This window comes from Gorilla gorilla, chromosome 19, assembly GCF_029281585.2.
Source record: "Gorilla gorilla gorilla isolate KB3781 chromosome 19, NHGRI_mGorGor1-v2.1_pri, whole genome shotgun sequence".
NCBI classification, from domain to species: domain Eukaryota; kingdom Metazoa; phylum Chordata; class Mammalia; order Primates; family Hominidae; genus Gorilla; species Gorilla gorilla.
The window spans coordinates 27,247,467-27,268,186 of record NC_073243.2 but is presented as its reverse complement, the minus strand read 5'-3'; the positions used below and the strand labels follow the sequence as shown (position 1 = coordinate 27,268,186).

The 20,720-nt window shown below is 42.7% G+C and overlaps 1 protein-coding gene across 1 annotated transcript in view; it reads right to left on the bottom strand.

The window, feature by feature from the left end:
* Positions 1–7,173: 7,173 nt before the first annotated feature.
* The window catches only part of DNAH9 (dynein axonemal heavy chain 9), a 372,401-nt gene continuing 358,854 nt past the window's right edge, over positions 7,174–20,720 (bottom strand). The window contains exons 68-69 of the mRNA XM_031003344.3: positions 14,747–15,136; positions 7,174–7,712 (exon numbers count right to left, since the gene is read on the bottom strand). Of these exons, the coding sequence (XP_030859204.3) occupies positions 7,485–7,712; positions 14,747–15,136 (618 nt within the window). The 3' untranslated portion in view covers positions 7,174–7,484. The remainder of the gene's footprint in view (positions 7,713–14,746; positions 15,137–20,720) is intronic.

Genomic DNA, 20,720 nt, shown 5'->3' with positions numbered 1-20,720 from the left:
GGGAGCTTCTGAGCCAGGAGAAGGAAATTCCCAGGGTTAATCACTCAGTTAAGGTGGGGCAGGAACAAATCACAATGGTGGAATGTCATCAGTTAAGGCGGGGCAGGGCCTTTTCACTTCTTTTGTGATTCTTCAGTTACTTCAGGCCATCTGGGCATATAGGTGCAAATCACAGGGGATGCGATGGCTTGGCTTGGGCTCAGAGGCCTGACATTCCTGCCTTCTTATAGTAATAAGAAAAATAAAACAAAATAGTGTTGAAGTGTTGGGGCGGCGAAAATTTTTGGGGGGTGGTATGGAGAGAGAATGGGCGATGTTTCTCAGGGCTGCTTCAAGTGGGATTAGGGGCGGTGTGGGAACCTAGAGTGGGAGAGATTAAGCTGAAGGAAGGTCTTGTGGTAAGGGGTGATATTGTGGGGTTGTTAGAAGAAACATTTGCCGTATAGAATGATTGGTGATGGCCTGGATATGGTTTTGTATGAATTGAAAAACTAAATGGAATAAGAGAAGGAGAAAAACAGGTATAAAAGGACTAAGAATTGGGAGGACCTAGGACATCTAATTAGAGAGTGCCTACAGAGGTTCAGCATAGTCCTGCCAGCAAAGATTATTTATTTACTTCAAGAGTTAAGAGTGGCAGTTTGGGGATTGCACGAGGAGATATCAGCTGTGATGGCTTGGAGAAACAGTGTAAACCGGCAGTGTAAACAAGAGCAGGGCATGTATGAGTAGTTGAGAACGGTGAATAGGAGTATGACTAGACAGAAGATAGTAGGGATGACAAGTTATTTGGGGGCACAGTCGAAGTTGGTCTGGTGTCTGGAATGAGACTGGGGCCTAATAAAAAGGAGCGTCTATACAGGAGCTTAAATGGGCTGTACCTTGTAGCATTCTGAGGACAACAGGTCTGACTTCTGAGAAGGGAAAGTGGTAAAAGTATTGTCCAGTCCTTTTTAAGTTGGTGGCTGAGCTTGGTGAGGTGTGTTTTTAATAGACCATTAGTCTGTCACTGAATACTAAGAGCCTGAAAAAATGCTTGGCTGATTTGACTAATAAAGGCTGGTCTGTTATCAGACTGTATAGAGGTGGGAAGGCTAAACTGAGGAATTATGTCTGACAGAAGGGAAGAAATGACTGTGGTGGCCTTCTCAGACCTTGTAGGAAAGGCCTCTAAAAGTATTAAAGCAGCGGCAGCCGCTGCACGCAGACATGAGGGCTAGGCTAAAACAGTAAGGTCAAGTTGTTTGACAGAAAGGCTACAGGGGTGCGGTCCTGGCTCTTGTGTAAGAATTCTGACTGCACTAACCATGCCTAGGAAGGAAAGGAGTTGTTTTGTAAGGGATTGAGGTTTGGGAGATTAATCGGACACGATCAGCAGGGAGAGCACGTGTGTTTTTACGAGAATTATGCCGAGATAGGTAACAGATGAGGATGAAATTTGGGCTTGACTGAAGTAATGGGGGCTGTCTGTGAAGCCTTGTGGCAGTACAGCCCAGGTAATTTGCTGAGCCTGATGGGTGTCAGGGTCAGTCCAAGTGAAAGTGAAGAGAGGCTGGGATGACAGGTGCAAAGGAGTAGTAAAGAAAGCACGTTTGAGATCCAGAACAGAATAATGGATTGTGGAGGGAGGTATTGAGGATAGGAGAGTATATGGGTTTGGCATCATAGGGTGGATAGGCAAAACAATTTGGTTGATAAGGCACAGATCCTGAACTAACTTGTAAGGCTTGTCTGGTTTTAGGACAGGTAAAATGGGGGAATTGTAAGGAGAGTTTATAGGTTTTAAAAGGCCATGCTGTAGCAGGTGAGTGATAACAGGCTTTAATCCTTTCAAAGCATGCTGTGGGATGGGATATTGGCATTGAGCGGGGTAAGGGTGATTAGGTTTTAATGAGATGGTAAGGGGTGCATGATCGGTCACCAAGGAGGGAGTAGAGGTATCTTATACTTGTGGGTTAAGGTGGGGGGATACAAGAGGAGGACGCAGAGGAGGCTTTGGATTGGGAAGAAGGGTGGTAATGAGATGTGGCTGTAGTCCAGGAATAGTCAGGGAAGCAGATCATTTGGTTAAAATATCTCGGCCTAATAAGGGAACTGGGCAGGTGGAGATAACTAAAAAAGAGTGCATAAAAGAGTGTTGTCTAAGTTGGCACCAGAGTTGAGGAGTTTTAAGAAGTTTAGAAACCTGGCTGTCAATACCCACAACAGTTATGGAGGCAAGGGAAACAGGCCCTTGAAAATAAGGTAATGTGGAATGGGTAGCCTCCATATTGATTAAGAAGGGGACGGACTTAACCTTCCACTGTGAGAGTTACCTAAAGCTCGGCGTCCGTGATGGTCTACGGGGCTTCCGAGGCGATCAGGCAGCGTCAGTCTTCAGCCGGTAAGCCAAGAAGGAGTCAGTCAGAGAGCCTTGGGTCAGAGTTCCAGGGGCTCTGGGAGTGTCTGCCAGGTGAGTTGAACAGTCCGATTTCCAATGGGGTCCCGTACAGATGGGACACGGCTTAGGAGGAATCCTGGGCTGCAGGCATTCCTTGGCCTGGTGGCCAGATTTCTGGCACTTGTAGTAAGCTCCTGGGGGAGGAGGTTCTGGAGGAACGCCTGGCTGCTGCGGTTCAGGCGTTTGGAAGTTCTTGTGTGCTGGAGATGTGGCTGGGGTTTGTCTCACAGTGGAGGCAAGGAATTGCAACTTTTTTCTGTTACTGCACACCTTGAAGGTGAGGTTAATTAAGTCTTGTTGTGGGGTTTGAGGGCCAGATTCCAATTTTTGGAGTTAATGTCGGGAGCAGATTGGGTAATAAAGTGTATATTGAGAATAAGATGGCCTTTTGACCTTTTAGGGTCTAGGGCTGTAAAGTGTCTCAGGGTTGCTGCCAAACGAGCCATGAACTGGGTTTTTATATTTGATGAAAAAGAGCCTAAACGCTTTCTGATTTGGGATAAAGAAAAAGGAGCATTAACCTTGACTATGCCTTTAGCTCCAGCCACCTTTTTAAGAGTAAATTGCTGGGCAGGTGGGGGAGGGCTAGTCATGGAATGAAAACTGTAAGCCGGACCAGGTGTGAGGACGGGAGGCAATAAAAAGATTATAGGGTGGAGGAGTGGAGGCTGAGGAAGAATTGGGACCTAGCTTGGCCTGGCGAGGAGGGGAGAGGTCAGATGGGTCTGTAGAAAAGGAAGATTAGAAAGACTCAGCGACACTTGGGGTTGGGACTGAGGGGACAGGCGGGAGATTTGGGACGAGTCGCATTGGGCACAGAGACTAGGAATGGACTGATGTGTAAAAGAATGCCTGGACATCAGGCACCTCAGACCATTTGCCCATTTTACGACAAGAATTATTTAGATCTTGTAGGATGGAAAAATTGAAAGTGCCGTTTTCCGGCTATTTGGAACTACTGTCGAGTTTGTATTGGGGTCAAGCGGCATTACAGAAGAAAATAAGACGCTTAGATTTTAGGTCAGGTGAGAGTTGAAGAGGTTTTAAGTTCTTAAGAACACAGGCTAAGGGAGAAGGAAGAGGAATGGAAGGTGGAAGCTTGCCCATAGTGAAGGAGGCAAGCCCAGAGAAAAGAGAGCGTAGAGACACGGAGGGAAGGGGTTCGGGGGTTCTTACCTTCCAGAAAAGCGGGAGGGGGGGTCGGGGCACGGAAATAAGGCATTGGGGCGCACAGATAAGAGGTTGGGGCGCGGAAATAAGGGATTGGGATGCAGAGATAAGAGGTTGGGGCGTGGAAATAAGGGACTGGGGCGAGGAGATAAGAGGTTGGGGTGTGGAAATAAGGGATTGGGGGGTTCTTGCCCCCTAGGAAAGCGGGACTTGCCACTAAGGGTGAAGGAGAAGGTGTTGAGGGGTACTTGCCCCTGCCCCAGGAAAGCGGGACTTGCCACTGAGGGTGAAGGAGAAGGGGTTGAGGGGTACTTGCCCCTGCCCCAGGAAAGCGGGACTTGCCACTGAGGGTGAAGGAGAAGGGGTTGAGGGGTACTTGCCCCTGCCCCAGGAAAGCGGGACTTGCCGCTGAGGGTGAAGGAGAAGAGGTTGAGGGGTACTTGCCCCTGCCCCAGGAAAGCGGGACTTGCCGCTGAGGGTGAAGGAGAAGGGGTTGAGGGGTACTTGCCCCTGCCCCAGGAAAGCGGGACTTGCCGCTGAGGGTGAAGGAGAAGAGGTTGAGGGGTACTTGCCCCTGCCCCAGGAAAGCAGGACTTGCCGCTAAGGGTGAAGGAGAAGGGGTTGAGGGGTACTTGCCCCTTCCCCAGAAAAGCAGAGAAGGGGTAGAGACAAGGAGAGAAGGGGTTGGGGTACTTGCCCCTTCCCCAGAAAAGCAGAGAAGGGGTAGAGACGAGAGAAGGGGTTGGGGTACTTGCCCCTTCCCCAGAAAAGCGGGACTTGCCGCTAAGGGTGAAGGACCAAAGCAGGCGTCCCTGCATGGTCTCACACCCTTGAAATGTGAGTTTATAATCAGAGAGGTGTCCCTGCAATGATTAAACACCAAGGGAAGGCTGCCTTCCCAGTCTGTGACCGGCACCGGAGTTTTGGGTCCACGGATAAAACGTGTCTCCTTTGTCTCTACCAGAAAATGAAAGGAATTGAAATCAAGAGAAGGGAGAGATTGAAGTGTGGCGCCAAGATTGAAAGGAGAAAGAGGTTGAGGGATAGTGAGGGAGGTTGGAGAAGAGAGTAAAAAGAGGCCGCTTACTGGATTTGAAATTGGTGAGATGTTTCTTGGGCTGATCGGTCTGAGGACCTGAGGTCGTAGGTGGATCTTTCTCACGGAGCAAAGAGCAGGAGGGCGGGGGATTGATCTCCCAAGGGAGGTCCCCCGATCCGAGTCACGGCACCAAATTTCATGCGCGTCCGTGTGAAGAGACCACCAAACAGGCTTTGTGTGAGCAACATGGTTGTTTATTTCACCTGGGTGCAGGTGGGCTGAGTCCAAAAACAGAGTCAGCGAAGGGAGATAGGGGTGGGGCCGTTTTATAGGATTTGGGAAGGTAATGAAAAATTACAGTCAAAGGGGGTTGTTCTCTGGTGGGCAGGGGCGGGGGTCACAAGGTGCTCAGTGGGGGAGCTTCTGAGCCAGGAGAAGGAAATTCCCAGGATTAATCACTCAGTTAAGGTGGGGCAGGAACAAATCACAATGGTGGAATGTCATCAGTTAAGGCGGGGCAGGGCCTTTTCACTTCTTTTGTGATTCTTCAGTTACTTCAGGCCATCTGGGCGTATAGGTGCAAGTCACAGGGGATGCGATGGCTTGGCTTGGGCTCAGAGGCCTGACAGTGAGACTTCCCCCTCCCATCATCTTCCACCTCCTTCTTTAGGCCTGATTTTTTTTTTTTTTTTTTTTTTTTTTGGTGAGACAGAGTCTTGCTTTGTTGCCAGGCTGCAGTGCAGTGGTGCAGTGGCATGATTTCGGCTCACTGCAACCTCCGACTCCCTGGTTCAAGCAATTCTCCTGCCTCAGCCTCCCGAGTAGCTGGGATTACAGGCACACACCACCAAACTCAGCTAATTTTTGTATTAATAGAGACGGGGTTTCACCATGTTGGCCAGGATGGTCTTGATCTCCTGACCTCGTCATCCGCCTGCCTCAGCCTCCCAAATTGCTGGGATTACAGGCATGAGCCGCCGCGCCCGGCCTCCCTGATGTTATTATACTACTATGGGTGAGGCTCAGGAAGGATGATGCTAATGTGGACAGAGTTATCTCCCTGAAAACAGATTAACCTATAGTTAGGAAACTGCAAGTGCATTACTAGTTGATGGGAGAGGAGGGACAACACCCAAGCTGGAGGTCCTGGCTTCCAGCAGTAAAATTTAACTCCCTTGTATCATGAAGATGAGAAGGCCCCACTTAGGGGGTGCAGGAACTGCAAGGAAGAAAGCAGGAAAATCATAGAGGAATTAGCATCAGATTCCATATTCTGTATAGCAGAGATTTATAGGATGATGGGATTTGAGGTTTTAAATCACGAGTTCTCAAACTCCAGACCAGCAGCATTGGCAATTTGTTTAAACTTCCTGAATCAGAAATACTGAAGGGCGGGTCCCAGTAATCTTTGTTTTAACAAGCCCTCCAGGGGATTCTGATGCCTGTTCAAGTTTAAGAACCACTGTTCAAAACAGTAATCACAAAATTAAGTTTCTGAAAGGTTAGGAGGGAATAATCACAGAAGGAATACTGGGTCCTCCCGTACTTTTCTTACCAAACAAGCTGCCTCATAGAGCTTTTTAAAACTCATCAAAACTGTTAAACCCATTGGACTTCCAGTGAAAATTTGTTCCACGGAGGTAAATCTAGAAAATTTTTAGATTAAAAAGCTTTAGAATGGCCAGGCGCGGTGGCTCACGCCTGTAATCCCAGCACTTTGGGAGGCTGAGGCAGGCACATCACCTGAGGTCAGGAGTTCAAGATCAGCCTGACCAACATGGTGGAACCCTGTCTCTACCAAAAATATAAAAATTAGCCAGGCAGGGTGGCAGGCGCCTGTAATCCCAGCTAGTCGGGAGGCTGAGGCAGGAGAATCGCTTGAACCCAGGAGGCAGAGGTTGCAGTGAGCAGAGATTGCCCCAATGCACTCCACCCTGGGTGACAAAGCGAGACTCCATCTCAAAAAAAAAAAAAAAGGCTTTACAGTAAAGATTTCTTCTTGGCTTCCTCTTAAATGATTGAAAGGATGATGGAGATACTTCCTGTTTGCTTGTTCACACTGTATCCACAACAAATAGTAGGTGTCAGATTAAAATGTATTGAGTGGATGCATGAATTAATGAAGGATAAATATCAGTATACACATCCGTTATCCTCTACAGCAGGGATCAGCAAAATATGGCCCATTGCTTGTTTTTGTAAATAAAATTTGTTAGAATGCAATCGCACCCCTTCATTTACTCATCATTTATGGTTACTGTTGGTCTACCACGGCAAAGTTGCAAAGTTCAAACAGAGGCATTGTGGCCTGTAAATCACTAAAAGTATTCACTAACTGGCTCTTTATGGAAAAATGTTGGTGACCCCTGCTCCAGGGTAGTGTTTCTCAAACTATAATGTGCATACAGATTTTCCAGAGAGATTGTTAAAATGGAGATTCTGGTTCATGGGTGATGCCAATACCACTGGTCCAAGGACTGCGTGGGGTAGCCTGGAAGAAGAGCACCTAGGATAGTGTTGTGTAACAAGGTCAGGGCCCTTGTGGTTTGTTTCTCTTGGTCTCTACATGATCATTTATGATTCAGCAGCTCTCAAATCCTGGGCCAGACACAGTTAAAGAGTAAAATCATTTTATTAAGAAACCTGGGCCCACATTCCTTCAGCTCAGCCTCACCTTAGGCACACCTCTCCAAGTTCCCTAGAGGAATTCTACAGAATTGTGAGTGCTCATGGTTTCTTACCTTTCTAAGTGTCTGTGGTGACCCTTCACCCACCTGTCCCTCTGGGCAGCCTCCAAGCCCAGCTTTTTTATTTTCTCAGTGGCTCTGCAGGATGCTAAATCTGGAGAAGCAAGGCTACTCCAGCCAGAACCCACTTGGATGGGTTTTCCTTAGTCTTCAGGTTGAAAGTCCACACGTAGGTGGGTCCCCGCTGACTAGTCTTGTACACAGGACAGGAATAGACACTGCGGCAGTCCTGCTTATCTGCAGGAATGGCCTTGATGAACATCACAGGCATAGGGGGTGTCAGATCCTTCAGCTTTGCCTCTGTAATGATCCCAGCCTGAGGATAAAACATGAGAAGAGGCACCTTAGATCAGACCCAGAGCCCAGCCAACCAGCCTTGCTCTTGTTAGCAGATCCAAGGGAGGAAAGACTGGGCTGACATGGCTGCCTTTATGCCTGCCCCCTTCCAGGTTTTCTCAGCAGCCTTTGATGGAATGCATCTGATATGTAGAAACACGTTTCTATTTTTCTCAGCCTAAATCAGGTGAAGCAGAGTTCCAAAAGCTATTATCATATACAAATGAATCCCTTTGGAGCTTGATTCTCCCCTAGTTTGTTTTTTCATTAATTCATTTCATGAGCATATCGAATGTGTATATTTGCCAGATGTCAGGCTAGGTGCTGGGGATTTAAAAATGACTAAGACACAGTTTCTGCCAGCAAATGCTTTAGCTTTTAAGGCTTTTGTTATGTCCTGTTTCTGTTTCTTTTCTGTTTCACATGCAACCTCCTCCATCCTCTAGAGTGGAGAGGGCTACATTCTATCTTTACTCATGTAATGTGGACCTGACTATTCTGTAGCTTTCCAGATGAGGCCTCCCTATGATTTTCTGAGCTATTTCAATACAGCTGTACAGAGCAATTTTTCCTACTAGTCCCGAGAAATGTTCTGCGGAGCCAAAGTCTCCCTTGGTCCAATAAATTTGGGAAGTGGTGCTTACCATATTCTGGACTTGACGTTTTACAACATACACTACCACACTGAACACAAGAAGTCCTAGCAATAAAGAAAACAGTTTATTTAACCTGGTGTTTCCCAAACTTATTTGACCACAGGACCTTTCTCTTTTGCAACCTATTCATTTCCCATGGCACTAGTGCCTTATGGACTATACTTTGGGAAATGCTGATTCAGAGTGTTTCACAGATTCTTTGTGTCCATGTGACTCTGAGGCCTTTATGCCATGGACAAAGTTTGGTTTATTTGTGTGAAATTTATTTAAAGGGAAGGATGTAGCTCTTCACTTCTTTTAGAGGCTGATGAGGTAAAGGACGGTGAGTAACAGAATTAAGGTAAACAGTGGGGACCTCCTTGCCCTACAGAGATGAATGTGTATGGCAAGGAATAGGAACAGAGGTAGAACCTCTTTTTTTTCCCCCACATACTGTAAAACCAATCCTTTTAAAGTGTATAATTTAGTGGTTTTTGGTGTGTTGACAGAGTTGTACGATCATTATCACTGTCTAATTCTAAAACATTTGCATCTCCCTAAAAAGAAACTCTATAATCATTAGCAGTCACCATTAACAGGATGTATTGACAGCTCCAATTATTATGGTTGAATTGTTTACTTCTTCCTTTAATTCTGTCAGTTTCTGTTTTGTATATTTTGGGGGCTCTTTTGTTAGGTGCATACATATTTACAATTGTATCTTCTTGATGGGTTGATCTTTTTATTCTCATAAAATGTCCTTTTTTTGTCTCTATAATTTCTATCCTATTTATTTTTCAGTAACAATTTTTACCTTATAAAGTCTATTTTGTCTGATACAGTATAGCCTCTCAGCTGCCTTTTGGTTACTGTTTGCATGGCATATCTGTTTCCATCTGTTTTCTTTTAACCTATTGGTATCTTCCAATCTAAAACGTGTCTTTTGTGGAAATGATATAATTGGATCATGATGGGTTTCATGGTTTGTTTTTTAAAATTCATTTAGCTAATCTCTGCCTTTTTAAAATTGTATTGCTTAATCCATTTACATTTAATGTAATCACTGATTAAGTAGAATCTGCTATTTGTTTTCTATATGTCTTTTTTATTTCTCTAGTTCTCCATTACTGTCTTCTCTTGTATTAACAGATATACACTAGTGTATCGTTTTAATTTCCCTTGTTTACTATTTTTTAAATTATTAGTGGTTGCCTTGGGGATTACAATTACCATTCTAAGGCTGGGCATGGTGCCTTACACCTGTAATCTCAGCACCCTGGGAGGCCAAGGCAGGAAGATCTCTTGAGCTCAGGAGTTGGAGGCCAGCCTGGGCAACATAGGGAGAACTCATCTCTATTAAAATTCAAAAAAGTTAGCCGGGCATGGTGGCGCATGGTGGCACATGCCTGTAGTCCCAGCTACTTGGGAACTGAGGCAAGAGGATTGCTTGAGCCCAGGAAGTTGAGGCTGCAGTGAGCCCTGTTCATGCCACTGCACTCCCGCCTGGGTGGCAAAGTAAGTCACCTAGTCTTAAAAAAAACAAAAAACAAAAAATATTCTAATGTACATAACAATCTGTTTCAGATTAATTCCAGCTTACTTTTTTTTTTTTGAGATGGAGTCTTGCTCTGTTGCCCAGGCTGGAGTGCAATGGCATGATCTTGGCTCACTGCAACCTCTGCCTCCTGGGTTCAAGCAATTCTCCTGCCTTAGCCTCCCCAGGTGTGTGCTGGGACTACAGGTGTGTGCCACCATGCCTGGCTAATTTTGCCATATTGGCCAGGCTGGTCTCAAACTCCTGACCTCAAGTGATCCAACCACCTCATCCTCCCAAAGTGCTGGGATTACAGGCCTGAGCCACTGTGCCCAGCCTAATTCCAGCTTACTTTCAATGGTATACAAAAGCTAATCTTGTATAGCTCCATTCCCTCTCCCTCCTTTGTGCTGTTTTCATCATTTACATTACATCTTTATACATTTCTATCCATCAACACAGATTTATAATTATTTCCTTATGCAGTTGTCCTTTAAATTAGAAGAGAAATAAAAATTACAAAAGATGCATTTATACTATCTTTTATGCTTACATATGTAATTGCCTTTATCAGTATTCTATATCTTTGTGTGGACTTGAGTTTCTGTCTAGTATCCTTTCCTTTTGCCTGAAGGACTCCCTTTAGTATTTCCTGTAAGGCTGGTTTACTAGTGATGAATTCTCTCTCTCTCTCTCTTAAAAAATCTGAGAATGTCTCACTTTCTTCACTTTTGAAAGAGAGTTTTGCTGCAGGTAGGATTCTTGGCAGATAGTCTTTTTCTTTCAGCATTTTGACTATGCCATTGTACTGCCTTCTCTTTCATGGTTTCTGATGAGCAATCAGCTATTACTCTCATTGAGAACCCCTTGTTAAGTGATGAGCCACTTTTGTTGCTTTCAAGATTTTCTTCTTTATCTTTCACCAGTTTGACTATAATATGTCTTGGTATGGATCTCTGAGTTTGTTCTACTTGGATTTCATTGAGCTTCTTGGACATGTAAATTAATGTAAATTAATGTTTTTCTTCAAATTTGGGCAGTTTTGGGTTATTATCTCTTCAAATAGTCTTTCTGTCCCTTTATCTCTCCTTTCCTTTCTAAACTACCATTGTGCATATGTTGGTATGCTTGATGGTATCCCAGAGGTCTCTGAGACTCTTCATTTTCTCATTTTTTTTCTTCTAACTGGATAATTTCAATTGATCTGATTCTAAATTTGCTGATTTTTCTGCCTATTCAGTTCTGCTATTGAATTCCTCTACTGAGTTTTCATTTTAGGTATTTTTCAACTCCAGAGTTCCTACTTTATTCTTTTAAAAACATATATAATTTTTCTCTCTGTATTCTCTATTCGGTGATACATAGTTCACACAATTTTCTTTAGTTATTTAGACATGGTTTCTTTTGGTTATTGGAACATCTTTAAAATAGCTGATTTAAAGTCTTTGTCTAGCAAGTCCAATATTTGATCCCCCTCAGGAATAGTTTGCATTGATTGCTTTCTTCCTTGTGTATGGGCCATTGCTTTTTGTTTCTTTGTATATCATAATTTTTTTGTTGAAAACTTGGGCATTTTAAATAATGTGGCCACTCTGCAAATCATATTCTCTCTCTTGTCAGGGTTTGTTTAGTGACTTTTCTGAACTGATTCTGTAAAGTCTATATTCTTTGTCAAGTATGGCCACTGAAGTGGCCTGCTCTATTAGCTTAGAGGTCACCAAATAATTGGACAGATTTTCTCAAATGCCTAGAACCAATAAGTCACAAAGTCTTGGCTGAGTGGCTGTGTGCAAGTGTTGGAGCACACCTTCAATGCTTAGCCAGGCAGTTTAAAACTCTGCTTAGATTTCACTCCCCTGTTTTCCTAGAACCTCAAGGTTAGCTAGAGTGTACAGCCTTCTTAACTCTCTTGAGCATGTCCACAGCTGTGGGTGTGTGCACAGATCTGCACATAGGCATGGCCTAGATTTCCAGGAACATGTCAGGGGTTTTCAAAGCCCCCTATGGCCATCTCATTCTCCGACTTGCCCTTTTAAGCTTTTTGATTAGCCTACTGTTTGCACCACTATTATCTACTGCTTCAGACAAACTGCAATGTTAAGCAGTTGTCTTTGATTGTCTTCAACAAATGCCCTGGGGAAAAAGACTGTTGCCCTGGGTGAGTTCCAACTCAGGTGAAATAAAGACTTGTGAGTCCAGAGAATCCCTGGACAGGCAAAATAATGACAGTTTTTTTGTGGGGAGGTGGGGAACAGGGCTTTGAAGGTGCTCCAACCCCATTTTGCCCCTTCCAGTGGTTTCCAGGCTATTGGTTTCACTGTGATTGTTGTCTGTTGGTTTTATAGGTAACCTCCAAGCTAGGGGTTGGGTTGAGATGGGAATGGACAAGTTAAAAGGCCATAGACTGTTCTTCCTACTGAGATTCAGCTGTTTTGCTTGAATAAACACTTCTTGGATTGCTGAAAGCCTTTGGTTAATTTCCAGAATTCTAAGAAAGTTGATTCTGACTCAGTTTTTGTGAATGTTCTCATTGTTTTATGGAGGAGAGGATTTTAGGAGGTCCTGACTCTTCCATTTTTGCCAACATCTTTCTGGGATAAAACCTTTGAGAACAACAGCTTTTGGTGAAGAAGTATTGATTTTGGGGAAGTTTTTATTATTATTTACAATGAGGTATGAAAAATGGGAGGTTGACAATTGAAACTGATATCATTCCCCCACTTCCAGTGTCACTGACTTTCCTTCTGAGCTTCTTGCCTACTTTCCTTTTGGTACTTCTCTCATTTTGGTGGTTTGGAGGATTCTATTAATAGCTGTGGCTTGCTCTAGGCCACCTTATACCTAATGCAATCCATATATGATCTCCACTGACAGAATCTTGTGCAAATGTTTAGGTGGAGAGAGGGAAGTCAACTTCCTTCTCAAGATTCAGGCTTTCTAAACATTACCCTACTTTACTGTCCTTTCTGTTGGCTCTTGAATTGCTTTCCTAGGGCTGGCATAATAAAATGCCACAAACTTGATGGCTTGAAACAACATATTTCTCACAGTTCTGGAGGCCAGAAGTCCTAAGTCAAATTATGGGCAGAGTTGGTCCTCCTGGAGGTTCTGAAGCAGAAACCATCCCATACCTTTCCTAGCTTCTGATGGTTGCTGGTAATCCCTGGAATTCCTCAGCTTGTAGATACATCACTCCAATCTCTGCCTCTGTCTTCATAGGGAATTCTCTTCTGTGTCTCTACATGGTCTTCTTTGTTTTGTTTTTTTTGAGGTAATTTGTTTAACTGCAAGCCTATAGGGAATGAATGAATACATTTCCTACTGCTAATAATACTTCATGAGACTTTACTTGCTATATCCACTAGAACGGTAAGCATTATAAAACATGTCTCAACAAAATTTTCCATCTCTTTTTCTTTTAGTTTCTTTTTTTAAAAAAATTTCAACTCTTAGATACAGGGGGTACATATGCAGATTTGTTACATGGGAATATTGTATGATGCTGAGGTTTGGAGTATGGATCCCCTCATCTAGTTAGTGAGAATAGTACCGGATAGTTAGTTTTTATTGACCCCCACCTCTCCCTACACCCTCTAATAATCCAGTGTCTATTGTTCCCATATCTGTGTCCATCTATGTGGTCGTTGTCTTCTTTTTTTTTTTGAGATGGAGTTTTGCTCTTGTTGCCCAGGCTGGAATGCAATGGTGTGATCTCGGCTCACTGCAACCTCCACCTCCCGGGTTCAAGCGATTCTCCTGCTTCAGCCTTCCGAGTAGCTGGGATAACAGGCATGCACCACCATGCCTGGCTAATTTTGTATTTTTAGTAGAGATGGGGTTTCTCCATGTTGGTCAGGCTGGTCTCAAACTCCTGACCTCAGGTGATCTGCCCGCCTCGGCCTCCCGAAGTGCTGGGATTACAGGTGTGAGCCACTGTGCCCGACCTGTGTGGTCTTTTTATAAGGGCACTGGTCTTTGGATTTAGGGTTCATGATAATCCAGTATGACCTCATCATAACTTATTACATCTGCAAAGACCTTATTTCTAAATAATCATTCTGGGGTTATGCCTAGACATGAATTTTTGGGGGTACTACTTAACCAAGTAAATCTCTATTTGCATATTCTTACTGGTGATGAAACATCTTCTCCAATCTCATGTGACTCACGTTTTTATTAGCCTTTGATGAGGAATCCTTTCAAAATGCCACTTTAAGTGATATCTACTGGCTCCTCTTTGCTGACATAGGACAACATAAAAGGCAGAAGATTCCTGCCCTTTGAGAGCTCATGAATGTGGAAAGTGGACCAAGGAGGTGAGGCAGGAGAGTTGCTTGAACTCGGGAGGCGGAGGTTTCAGTGAGCTAAGATCGTGCCACTGTACTCCAGCCTGGGTGACAGACACACAGCAGCAGCAGCAGCAGAGATAGCTGACTCCAACACTTTTTGATCACTGCCTATGTGCCAGGTACTGTTCAAGTGTCTTACATATTAGCTCGTTTAATTTTTACAATGACGCTCTTCTCCCATCTAACAGGTGAGGTGTGGAAAGGTGAAACTATATCTAAGGTTACAGAGTTAATAAATGGTGGTGCTGGGATTCAGACCCAGCCAGTCTGGTTCCAAAGCCCTTGCTATTAACCTCTCCACTCTACTGCCTCTGCAAAGCTTATACTCTTTGCACCACCCCTGGCTAAATAAAAATGGCCTGATGGCCTCAAGGAAAGAAGGTTACCTAGAGAAAAAGATTCAGGAATATCTCTTTTAGTAGTCACACTTCATAGGAAGCAATGTGTATTTAATGAGCCCCCAGAAAGATGCCCTTTGGTTCATTCCAAGCTTTACCTGTGTGTCCCAGCAGGCACCTTCCATGAAGAGGCCATGGATGTAGGCCCCTTCCCGAGGAGGACTCCTAAACTCTTCTCTGTTCTTCTTCGTCATGTCACATTGCAGGGCCATCTGGTCCAGTGGCCACTCATTCTTGCGAGCCGTTGACTGCATGATGGCAGTCAGGAACGACTGGGGGTTGAAGAAGCCTGTCAGCCACACAGTGGAGGGCATTGTAAAGTCACCCGTCCAAGCCTCTAGCTCCTTGATTCTGTTGAGGAGGTCTGGAAACCAGGCTGCCAGGCCTGCTGTGGAAGGGTAGGCTCGTCTAGCCCAGGACTCTGGCACCATATCGAAGTACAGGGCATTCTGTAAGTTCTCCATGTGGCTGGTCATAGTCAGCTCCCCCTGAAGATAAAGAATGGGAGGGGGAAAGCGTGAGAAGGTGGGAAGTCCCTGAAAACACCTGGCCTCAGAGACCCCTGGCTCATGGCACCCAGGCAGACAAGAGTTATCCATCCTTGTTCATGTCATTTGAACATAACTCCAGGGGTAGGTGACACAATGACTGTCCTCTCTAGTACTTGCTTTGGAAGGTTTGTCTCACAGAAGCTGGTCCTTGAAAACCCTCCCTGCTCTGATGTCAGACTCTAAACTGTCTACTCACAGTGTTTCAAAAGACACAATTGCTTCCCATTGCAGACCTTAAACCACTTGTGGGTTCAGTGCCACATGACCCTAGCGTAAAGCTTAAATTCCATGACTCTCCTGCATGCAGCTTAGAAACCCAAGAAGCCAGCGCCTACAGAGATCTATATTCCCCCAAATCAGGGATTTCCTTTGGAAATCGAGCTATTGGATATGTAATCAACTTTAAGGGACACTCTTTCAACAGCTAGATAGGATTTGTAAAGAAAGGTTTACACTGAACACCATCTTTATTTTTTTTTATTTTTGGAGATGGAGTCTCACTCTGTCGCCCAGGCTGGAGTGCAGTGGTGCAATCTCTGCTCACTGCAACCTCCACCTCCCAGGTTCAAGTGATTCTTCTGCCTCAGCCTCTTGAGTAGCTGGGATTACAGGCACCTGCCACCACACCCGGCTAATTTTTGTATTTTCAGTAGAGACAGGGTTTCACCATGTTGGCCTGGCTGGTCTTGAACTCCTGACCTCAAGTGATCAGCCCACCTCAGCCTCCCAAAGTGCTGGGATTACAGGCGTGAGCCACCGCACCCGGACCGAACACCATCTTTAAAGCAAACTTTGTAACTTTGGCTCTGCCAATGATCTGTGGCAATTTTTTGAAGACCCCATTTCTATTGTTGTGGTTTCTGTAACAGGTGTTAGGGCACCTGACAGCGTTTGGCTGTCTCATCAAGGGCAGACTGCTAAAATGTAAGATGTTCTCACCTCCGTAGGGCCTGGAGTCTCCTGGCCTGCGGGACAGGAGACTGGCACATGGAATTCTAGATGTAACTTTTTCTCTTAACTTTTGGAATTTTTTTTCTGGAGACGGTGTCTTGCTCTGTCACCCAGGCGGGAGTGCAGGGGCGCAATCTCTGCTCACTGCAACCTCCGCCTCCCGGGTTCAAGCGATTCTTCTGCCTCAGCTTCCTGAGTAGCTGGGATTACAGGCGTCTGTCACCATGCCCAGCTAATTTTTGTATTTTTAGTAGAGATGGGGTTTCACCATGTTGGCCAGGCTGGTCTCGAACTCCTGACCCTGACCTCAGGTGATCTGCCCACCTCAATCTCCGGAACTGATGGGATTACAGGCATGAGCCATCGTGCCCAGCCACTTTTGGATTTTTTTTTTTTTTTTTTTTTTTAAGACAGAGTCTTGCTCTGTCACCCAGGCTGGAGTGCAGTAGCACGATCTCAGCTCACTGCAACCTCTGCCTCCCGAGCTCAAGCAATTCTCCTGCCTCAGCCTCCCAAGTAGCTGGGATTACAGGCGCCCACTACCACACCCAGCTAATTTTTGTATTTTTAGTAGAGACGGGGTTTCACCATGTTGGCCATGCTGGTCTCAAATTCCTGACCTCAGGTGATCCACCCGCCTTGGCCTCCCAAAATGCTGTGATTACAGGCATGAGCCACTGCACCTGGCCCACTTTTGGAATTCTTAAAAACAGTTAAGCATACCTACCTTAAGATGAACATATTTCAGTCTCCTGAGTGACAGCCAGAGGCTCCTGATTTATAAGAAATAAACTAAACTGGTAACTTCTTTATGAACTTCCTACATGAAGTATAATTATTACGAATTCACTTTCTAGACTGTAGTGTCTGGTGGCCGGACTATTTTAAGACATAAAAACCTCAATGTTTTAAAGAAAAGACCAATATCCCTAATCAGACCAGCGACAGATGGACCAGCCTGAATGAGTACAGTGTGAATTACAAACATTTTCCCCCAAGTAACAGGACTTTATTACAGGGATAGAAAATAGATTTCATTCCACGTATCTATCCAGATGTTTTGAGGTGAATGACCAGAGCAGGGTGTTGTGATGAATCTGAGGCCACATCAAGGCTCCATGGGATGTAAAAGAGCCCTGTATGTGCCACCAACATTTATCACTTTCAACCAAACCCGAATTTGATGAGCAAGTTTCTTCTGGTAGATTTCCCTAAGGATCTGCTGAAATGAATATCATTATTAGGTTAAAATAGAAATTCCTTTGTTTGGAATCTCTGCTTTAGTGTACACAGGCTTCTGAGAAATGGGTTTAATACGCTGCTTATATCTCTGAGCCCAAATCAAGCTTCTGAGACAATACGGTCTTCCTCATATCTGTAGTTATGTGATAATTCATTGCTACATGCAATGTATAGCTTATGTAATAATTGTTTCCCTTTAAATAGCTGATTATTTAATAAAATAACATTAAGTATAAAGATGAAATTTAGTGCAAAGGACAAAATAAATGATCAAAGAAGATCATTCACTTTGTTTTATGAGACCCCATCTGTGTAGCCATGTCTTCCCTTACCACGTTATCAAGGACATTCATGGCAATGATGAACAAAAGTGATGAGGATGGAAAACCTTGCCTTGTTCCCAAACTTAGAGAGAAAGCAGGCAGTCCCTCACAATTAAATATGTTTTCTTTGGATATCCTTTAAGTTGACATTTCCTTTGATTTCTGTTTTTTTTTTTGATATTTTAAAATGAAGATTTGGTGTTAAATTTTGTCAAACGCCTTTTCTGCATTTATGAAGATGATCACATCTTTTCTGCATTTATGAAGATGATCACATGATTTTTAAATTTAGCACATTAATATGGTAAACTTCACTGACTGATTTTTGGATCTTAAAACTAATCTTGTATTCCTAGGATTACCGCATTTAGCCATGATATATTATCTTATTCTTATATTGTGTGATTTGATTTGTTAACATTTTGCTAAGGAATTTTGCATTTGTGTTTATGAGAAAAGCTGATCTGTCATTTGCTCATAATGTATTTGGTATCACGTTAATTCTGTTTTCATAAAATTTGTTGAGAAGTTTTCTCTATGCCTTTTCTTAATATACTTTTTTTTTTAGGGCAGTTTTAGTTTCACAGCAAATTGAGCAGAAAGTACAGAGATTACCCTTATATCTTCTGCCTCGACACGTGCACAACCTCCACCACTATCAACATTCCCCACCAGAGCAGTACCTTTGTTACAAGTGATGAACCTGCATTCACCTCATTATCACTCAGAGTCCATAGTTTACTGTAGGGTTTGCCCTTTGTGTTGTACATTCTATGTGTTTGGACAAATTTATAATGACATGTATCTACCATTATAGTATCATATTGTATCATTACAGTTTAATGCCACGTATCCACCATTTTAGTATCATATGTCATTGCAGTATAATTGTATGTATCCACCGTTATAGTATTGTACAAATACAGTATCATGTTGTATCATTATAGTATATGACAAGTATCCACCATTATAGTATCATATTCATCATTATTGTTTCAGTGTCCTAAAATTTTTCTGTGCTTGACCTACTTATGCCATCCTCACTCTTAACTCTGGGCAACGAGTGTTTTTACTGCCTCCATTGTTTTACCTTTTTCAGAATGTCACATAGTTAGAATAATACAGTATGTAGCGTTTTCATATTGACATCTTTCACTTAGTAGTATGTGTTTAAGTTCCCTCTGTTTCTTTTCATGGCTTGATAGCTGATTTTTTAAAAAGCATTGAATAATAATCCACTGTCTGGATGTACTGCAGTTTATCCATTTACCTACTGAAGTACATCTTGGTTTCTTCCAAGTTTTGGTAGTTACGAATAATGCTGTTATAAACATCTGCAGGTTTTGTATGGTGATTTAAAAAATTAAACTTACAATTTTGTGATAATTATAGGTATATTTATAGTTGTAAGGAATAATACAGACAGATCTTGTGTACCCTTTACCTGGTCTCCCCTAATGGTAATAGCTTGAAAAACTATAGTACAATATCACAACCAAGATATTGACATTGATACAGTCAAGACACAAAACATTTCAATCATGAAAAGGATTCCTGTTTTTTCTGTGGTGTATGGCTGAAGTAGCATGCTTATTGTCTGTAAGTTTTCTGTCTTGCTAGGCTGTCTCTTTGCTGGTTCATCTCTCTCTGCTGAAGAGAACAGTTTTGTTGTTGTTGTTTTGTCTGCATCCACTGGTATTTCTGGCTTGCTGGCTTTTTTTTTTTTCTCCCATTCTGAGGTCTAGGAGGCATAAAGAAAATCCAAGAAACTCACTATCATGTCCCTTCTTGGGTCCTGAGGTTCGTAGATAGTCTTCATTCCTCTCTACATATTCCAGAGTCTTATGTTTCTTCTATATAAAATGGCCATGGTTTTTATTTATACTTAGCAGGAGGAATAGGGAAACATAAGTCTATCCATCTTCCTGGAAGTAGAAGAGTTTATGTAAAATTGGTATTATTTCATCCTTAAATGTTTGTAGAATTTACCAAGGATACTTTGTGGATCAGGGGTTTTCTTTGTGGGAAATTTTAAGTCATGAATTCAATTTTTTAAACACATATGGGCTATTTAGGTTATACATTTTACTTGGGTGAGCTTTGATGGAGTCTCATAGGGACTGGTTCACTTCATTTAAGTAGTTGAATTTAATTGCAGAAAATTATTCATATTCTTATAATGCTTTTAATGTCTATAGGATTTATGATGATATCTCCCCTTCCATCCTGATTTTTTCAAGTTTTTGTTTTTTCTTTTTTCTTATAAATTCTGGTAAATGTTTATTAATTTTATTCATTTTTAAAAAGAACCAGCTTTTGGTTTCATAAAGTTTTATAATTTTTTTGTTTTCACTTTCATTAATTCTACTCTTTATTATTTCCTTCATTTTGTTTACTTTGGGTTTGTTTTGCCATTTTTTTCCTAGTTTCTTAAGATGCAGCTTAGATAATTGATTTGGGAACTTTTTTCATTGCTGATATTCGCATCTCATGCTATACATTTCCCTCTAAGTTCTGCTTTAGCTACATGTTACCAATTTTATATATTTTTATTTTTATTTTATTCAATATAGTTAGAATTATTTAGAAATATGCTATTTAATTTCCAAATACTTGTGGGTTTTCTGATATCTTTCTGTTATTGATTTTTAGTTCAATTATGCTATGGTCAGTTAATATACTGTGTATGATTTTAATCCTCTCATATTGCTTTATGACATAAAATATAGTTGATTTTGGTGAGTGTTCTGTGTACTCTTGAAAAGTATGTGTATTCTGACATTGTTGGAGTGTCTGTAAAATTGGTTAAGTTGGTTGATAATTTTGCCAAGTCTTTTTTATCCTAATTAGTTTTCTGTCTACTTGTTCTACTAAATATTGAGAGAGGAGTTTTGAAACCAACTATAATTGTGGATTTGTTTATTTCTTCTTTTGATTCTATCATTTTTTTGCTTTATGTATTTTGATGCTTTGTTATGAGGTGCCTATACACTTAGGATTGTTAT